This window comes from Crocodylus porosus, unplaced genomic scaffold, assembly GCF_001723895.1.
Source record: "Crocodylus porosus isolate Cpor-Errol unplaced genomic scaffold, CroPor_comp1, whole genome shotgun sequence".
Taxonomy (NCBI): domain Eukaryota; kingdom Metazoa; phylum Chordata; order Crocodylia; family Crocodylidae; genus Crocodylus; species Crocodylus porosus.
The window spans coordinates 2,678,825-2,685,744 of record NW_017728932.1 but is presented as its reverse complement, the minus strand read 5'-3'; the positions used below and the strand labels follow the sequence as shown (position 1 = coordinate 2,685,744).

Sequence of the window (6,920 nt, the reverse complement as noted above, 5' to 3'; positions counted from 1 at the left end):
TGGATGCACAAGCAAAGGCTATCCCATTTCGGAGGAAAGGCAGCAAAAGGGCACAGCAGCCCCCCTGGCTCTCCAGGGAACTAGCGGACCTCCTGCGTCTAAAAAGAAGGAGCTACAAAGGATGGAGGACGGGATCCACCTCCAAGGAGGAATATTCTGCACTGGTCCAGACCTGCAGGGAGCATACCAGGAAAGCCAAGGCTGCAACTGAACTCCAACTAGCTACGAGTATCAAGGACAATAAAAAGTCCTTTTTTAGATATGTGGGGAGCTGGAGGAAAAGCAAGGTCAACATTGGACCCCTGCTAAACCAGATGGGACAACTAACAACTGATGCCCAGGAAAAAGCCAACTTGCTAAATGGGTACTCTGCATCGGTTTTTCACCAGTCCCATGGGATGCCCCTGCCCATTACAGGACAGGGAGGCCCGGGTGAGGGAGATTCCTTACCCTCCATCAATGCTAACCTCATGAAGAAACACCTTGAGAGGCTGGACATCTTCAAGTCAGCTGGCCCTGACAGTTTACACCCCAGGGTACTCTGTCCTTGGACCCATATTGTTCAACATCTTCATTAATGATGTGGACATTGGAGTCAGAGGAGGACTGGCCAAGTTCACCAATGACACCAAACTCCGGGGTAAAGCATCCACACCTGAAGACAGGAGAGTGATCCAGGCTGACCTTGACAGGCTCAAGAAATGGGCGGACGAGAACCTGATGATGTTTAACACTGAAATATGCAAGGTTCTCCACCTTGGGAGAAAAAACCTGCAGCATCCTTATAGGCTCGGCAGTGTTATGCTGGTTAGCCCTATGGATGAAAGGGACTTGGGGATCATGATTGACCACAAGATGAATATGAGTCTTCAATATGATGCTGCGGACAGTAAAGCAAGCAAAACGCTGGCTTGCATCCATAGATGCTTCTCAAGCAAATCCCAGGACGTCATTCTCCCTCTGTACTCGGCCTTGGTGAGGCTGCAACTAAAGTACTGCATCCAGTTTTGGGCTCCTCAATTCAAAAAGGATGTGGAGAAGCTTGAGAGAGTCCAGAGGAGAGCCACGCGTGTGATCAGAGGTCAGGAAAAAAGACCTTATGATGACTGGCTGACAGCTATGGGGCTCTTTAGCCTGGAAAAGCGCAGGCTCAGGGGTGATCTGATGGTCACCTATAAGTTTATCGGGTGTTCACCAGGATCTGGGGGAACGATTGTTCACCAGAGCGCCCCAAGGGATGACAAGGTTGAATGGTTATAAACTCCAGTAAGACCGTTTCAGGCTGGACATAAGGAAGAATTTCTCCACTTTCCGGGCCCCCAAGGTCTGGAACAGCCTGCCACTGGAGGTGGTTCATGCACCTACATTGCACACCTTCAAGAAAAATTTGGATGCTTATCTTGCTGGGATCCTGTGACCCCAGCTGACTTCCTGCCCCTTGAGCAGGGGACTGGACTCGATGATCTTCCGAGGTCTCTTCCAGCCCTAGTGTCTATGAAAATCTATGAAACCTATGAGGCAGGAAAGTTCTACTCATCCTTCTGGTTTCACAGATGGAAGTGAAGTGGACACAGACTAAGAGCTAGGCATCCTTCACATGCCTAAGTGGCAGGTGCATAGTTGCAGGTCCTTGGCACCACTTGACAGAGTTTGGGGTTCTTTTCCATCTGTTGCAAAGTAAGAGCACCCTGTGCATGCACTGTTCAGGAGTAAGTTGGAGGTACAGTAGGACCTTCCCATGTGTTAGCTTAGTAGTTAAGGTAAGTTACCTGTCCAGGAAGGAGGAGCCCCAGGATCTAGGACTTCCTTAACCAGAGGGGCATTAAATTGATGCTTCCAGCTTCTTAGTAAAAGATCCTAATTACTACTCAGCCTGCTCTCCAGTGCTTTCCCTGATAAATAGCTCTGCAGGAGCTTCCATCCCATTAAAGAGAACCCAGGGCACTGTCTATTCCAGGACAGAATCCATCTTACTGGGGCAAACACCTTCTGGCTTATTTGCTTCCTCTGGGCCCATGTAGGTCCTCTTGGCTCATCTTTGCTGAGAAGCAGGAGGCATAGCTTCAAACTTTTAGTGCTGCTACTTCTAGTGATAGCCCACACTTGACACAGCACTGCAAGGTCTATGAGAAGTTTTATGTAACGATGCTGCTATGACTGAGGGCTCCATTTATACTTCACTGTCTGGCTGAACATTAACTTCATAAACACTAGATGATGAAAGTCAGACTTTGCTCTCTCAGTTAACTAGCTAAGAAGAAACAACTAGCATTTGACTGGCAGCAGGCAGGCTCAGGTTCTCTTTTCCTTTCTACTGCAACCACTCCATCCTTCAAGATGAATGAAGCTCAGGTCTACCTGGTGACAGGAGGATGTGGTTTCATTGGTGAGCACATTGTGGAGCTGCTGTCCAAGCAGGACTATGTCAGTGAAGTCAGAGTCTTTGATGTGGCAGCCAGTGTGGAAGTGAAGAAATTCACCACAGGTATGGAAGTGTAATGTATGAGAAATAACTGCTGGCAGTCAGGGAAGTTCTCTTTCCATTTATGACAGAGATCCCATGATGATGGACACGGAGGAGGAACCTGAACACAGCAGATTGAAAAAAGAACAGCTACAAGATGGGGGAAAATAGCACAGTGTCCAACTTCAGTTATTCCACAGATGCTGCCTCCTGACTGAGGACACAGTCACCAGATAGGAAACTTTGCTAACTGGTTATATCTGCCCCAGTGGGCAAAGCCACTGATGGAAGATGTGGTAGTAAACCAAAAAAAACCTCAAACCTCCCAACCCCCCCAAACCTCATGTTACTCAAGAGCTTAGATATACAATACAAATCAGTGAATCGCCATTTAAGGTGTGGATATAGGACTTTAAGGCTGTTAGTAACAAGGCTGATGTGATTGCCTTATTGTGTGGCAGAGTCTGGCTGAAAAAGTGAAATTATATATTTAGAAGCAATTCTTGTAGGGGTCAGAGGGGAATAAAAAAAATGAGGTGCAACAGCCCAGACTGTCCAGCGCATAGTTGTTTCATTATTCTGGTACTGAGCACTCAGCATTTCCAGTGAAGTCAATGGAGATGTAGGTGTTTCACACCCTTCAGGATTGCACTGTTAGTGTCAAATCATGTTGGTCCCTCTACATCACTATCTAATGCAAACATCTGAGGATAAATGTAATAAAGATAGAAAATGTAGATAGGCGAGGGGTTGGGGAGATCTGTGGGGTTTAGGAAAGCCAAAGACTGCAAACTTTAAATAGGGGAAAAGAAGAACCCTTCACTGGTGCAGTACAATAGACTCCCTCTCATTTTAGGAGGCAGGGAGGTTGAGAGAGAGAAGAAAAGGCCCAGCTTGGCTATCATTACTCAGGCACTGATCCATCATGGGGGTCCCACGCTTGCAGATGTGTGCTACAGGAAGCCCCTGCAGGGGCTCACATCCACAAGTGAGGAACCTATGTAAGACAGACGAGCTGGAGGACAGAGCCGTATGGAAGAGATCTCTTGGATGTAATAAAAGAGGAGAACTTTCCTATATTTTAAAACAAATCCATAAGTTTTTATTTCTATAGATTCCTGGTTTATTTCTAGATGAACTCTCCTGGTTTCATTCCTCCTGTCTTCTATGAACTTCAGGTCTTAGGGATATTCTGCTCAGGATTTTCTGCTTGCCTGGTATTTTAGTGCCTTACACTTCTCTGGCCAAGTTTTCTGCTCTGTCGCATCTTTGTGACCCTGTTGACTACAGCACTCATTCAGTACCGTTCTGTGTAGAAGTGCTAGACTTTTACAGTGACAGATACACTTACCTTGATCCACAGCTGGTACAAAGCAGCATGCAACAATGCTGATCTAAACCAACTGGGTAACTGGCCTACCAAATATAAGAGATACAGGGTCATATTCTTTTCTGATGTAAAGATTGTAATAGAGGTAGCAAATCAAAATTGGTTTGAATTTGTCCCAGGCAGAACAGGGCTTTTACAAGCATGATTCTCATGCTGCAGGAAGCCTGATATGCTGCTTATTATGTATTTTGTATGATTATTTCTACATCTGGGGTTAAACATTTTTTCCAGCTACCACACATGTAACAGTGATGAAAGGAGACATCCGAGACTACAATCTGCTCCTTGCTGCCATGCGGGGAGTCCATGTGGTTATTCACACAGCTGCTACTGTTGACTACAGAAATACGGTCCCCTTTTGGGAAATGAAAGCTGTCAATGTTGGGGGTAAGTTCTTTAGAACAAGGAATTAAGGCCCAACTCATACTCACAGCATGAAGTCTTGTAAGGGAATGTGACATGTGTCCTCTTTGATTTTGTTCTCACCTGCATTTTGAAAGCACCACCTTGCTACTCAATTGCAAAGGTGGTAGCAACCTTTCCTTCTGAGTGAGAAAGTGTCTCTTTACCCCTTTCCCCCTGGTTCAGGCCAGACAATGACACTCACTTCAGCTGCTATGAGGAGATAGATGCATGGTGCAAAGTTGCACAACTAATGGGGGAAAAATCTTGCCTGGTGAATAAGCTCTGACAGTACATCGTATGTGGAAGATACAGCTATTCTGGTAAGGGGGTTAATGTTCCCCACTGTAGCTATACAGATAGAAACCCTAAAGGGCAAATATAATTATATCAGTAGGGCGTTATTCCTGATATTTGCACAGGACTAGCACTGAAGAAACCCAGCCATGGACTAGGATGACACTGTGCTAGCTGCTGTATAAATGCAGAATAAAAGAAAAATATATATGCCTTCTGGTCCAACTAGACTAATATTTCCAGGAGCATCTATGAGGGAACAAGCTATAACAGTAATAAGTGCATCCAGGCTGGAAGGGTAGCACCACTTTAAGTATACCAACAGAATTAAAGCTTCACAGCTGGTGTGTGGAGACAAAAGCAAACCTACACAAGAGACTATCTTCACCATTTTCTCCCTTTCACTAGGGCTACTGATTTCCTCTTCGGCTTATGCACAGCCCCTTCCCCCACTGAAATAAAATCCGTTCATAAATCTAGCAAATAAGCACAGGCCATAAAAATAATGAAACCCACATTACAGCAGCTATTCCTAATGCACTTCAGGCTGTTATCTGAATAACAGTTGTTAACCACAAAGAAGGAGAAAAAATATATACATCAAACTCAGTGACTGCTTAAGGCACCTGCAATTTAGTGTTGTATTTAAGAGCAACATTTGAATTTCATTTCTTTGGGTTTTTTCCCCCCTCCCGTTTCCAAAAATAGATGCTTTTAAATGTGCCTGCATTCGGTACTTGCAGGGAATAGTCCAAGCCTGAGGGTTCCCGTCAGTCTCTGTAAGATTCCCCTCTGCATTGTCTGCTTGCAAGGCAGCAAGGTCTTTTACTAGAAAGCAATTTGCAGAGCTTGGTAAGCTTAGGGGACCTACCTACTCCACAGTCTGCTAGAGGAAAGAGGTATAGGTTAATATTTTCCATAGGGACTAGGGCACTGGTGCCTCAAATTTAAAGGAGACCTTTTATATATAAACAGAAGTCTTATTTTCAAAGGGTGGCTGTTCTGCTCTTCTAAGGCATCTTATTTTGAAGACCTCGAAATGAAGGCAGCTGCAGTTATGAGTCACTTTTGAAAGTATTGTTACTTCTGGGAATACTTTATAAGACAGGACTTCGCATGAAAAGCAGAAGAAAAAACAGCAATTTCATTTTTACTTGAGTCCTATTATGGGATTTAGACATTTGGGTTTAAGGCCATATGACCTTTTAGTCCGACTTCTTTTATAACCCAGGCCAGAGAAATCCCACCCCCCACAATTCCTGCATCAAGCTCAACCATTTGTGATTCAAGCACAAGGCCTGCAAGGAAGACATTCATCTTTATTTGAAGGTTGTAAGTGATGAACACATCACACCCGTTGGGAAAATGGGCACTAAACTAAGCCTCATTGTAAAAATATTGCACCTTGCTTCTAGTTTGTATTTCGTTTTCATTATCCAACTACTGGTTCTTATTATACCTTTGCCTGCTAGATTTAAGAGCTCTCTGCTATCAGAAATTGGTCTATGTAAGTACTTACAGACCTTTAATCAGTTTTTGATAAGCCCAATGGATTTACGCTCAGTTATTTCCAATGGTGTATTTTTTAAACAGGTGTTCTCAATTAATGTCACACATTGTGGTGAGCTAGTGGAGAGGTCAGTTGGTTATGTAGCACTGATGGTAGCTTGCATTTTTACTACCTGTAGCCACCCAAACCCTGGGAAGTCTTGACAATGTAAGATCTTGCTTTTGGTGACAGCACACACACACATGCATTCACACACACACATTTATTATTATTTTTTTTATATATATATACACACATATACACACACACGAAGTGTAGACCATATAGCTCTAAGCAGGACCTACACCAAGGTTTAGAAACAGTCCTTAACTTTCAAAATTAAGAAATTACAGGTGTTTTAGCGACTGTAACTTATGAGGTGCTGGGTTCCCTCAGTAGGAATGGAAGGCACTTATACCACGGGCATCATTCTAGTCTTATCATACACATCTTCCTAGAAGAGCTCAAGCCAAAATTCATTGCAATAGATGTGTAAGTCCAATGTAGAAATGCCATCAAATTCATTGAAATGCTGCAGCTGCATAATTTCACCAGAGCAGGAATGGATATGGGTCGCAGAGGACACCAACCTGTTTTATATTAATTGAATCTATTGTCTGACATTAAGGTTGCAAACAGCCTGAACCTAGTAGTTATAACGACCAACTCTGGAGAAGTCCACAAAAACAGGCACCATTTCCCCAATGTGAGCTTTTTGTTGTCAATTTTATAAGCAAAAACTAATCCCAGCCTGCTTGTTCCCAGGGGCTGAGAGCAGAAAGGCTTTCCACTCATCCCTAATCAAAACCCTAGCCCCG

General features: G+C 44.1%; 1 protein-coding gene across 3 annotated transcripts in view; it reads left to right on the top strand.

Moving 5' to 3' along the window:
• Nucleotides 1-2,264: 2,264 nt before the first annotated feature.
• Nucleotides 2,265-6,920, top strand: part of HSD3B7 (hydroxy-delta-5-steroid dehydrogenase, 3 beta- and steroid delta-isomerase 7) — an 18,976-nt gene continuing 14,320 nt past the window's right edge. For all 3 annotated transcript variants that reach the window (XM_019545434.1, XM_019545435.1, XM_019545433.1), the window contains exons 1-2: nucleotides 2,265-2,485; nucleotides 4,086-4,241. In XM_019545434.1, the coding sequence (XP_019400979.1) occupies nucleotides 2,338-2,485; nucleotides 4,086-4,241 (304 nt within the window). In that variant the 5' untranslated portion in view covers nucleotides 2,265-2,337. The remainder of the gene's footprint in view (nucleotides 2,486-4,085; nucleotides 4,242-6,920) is intronic.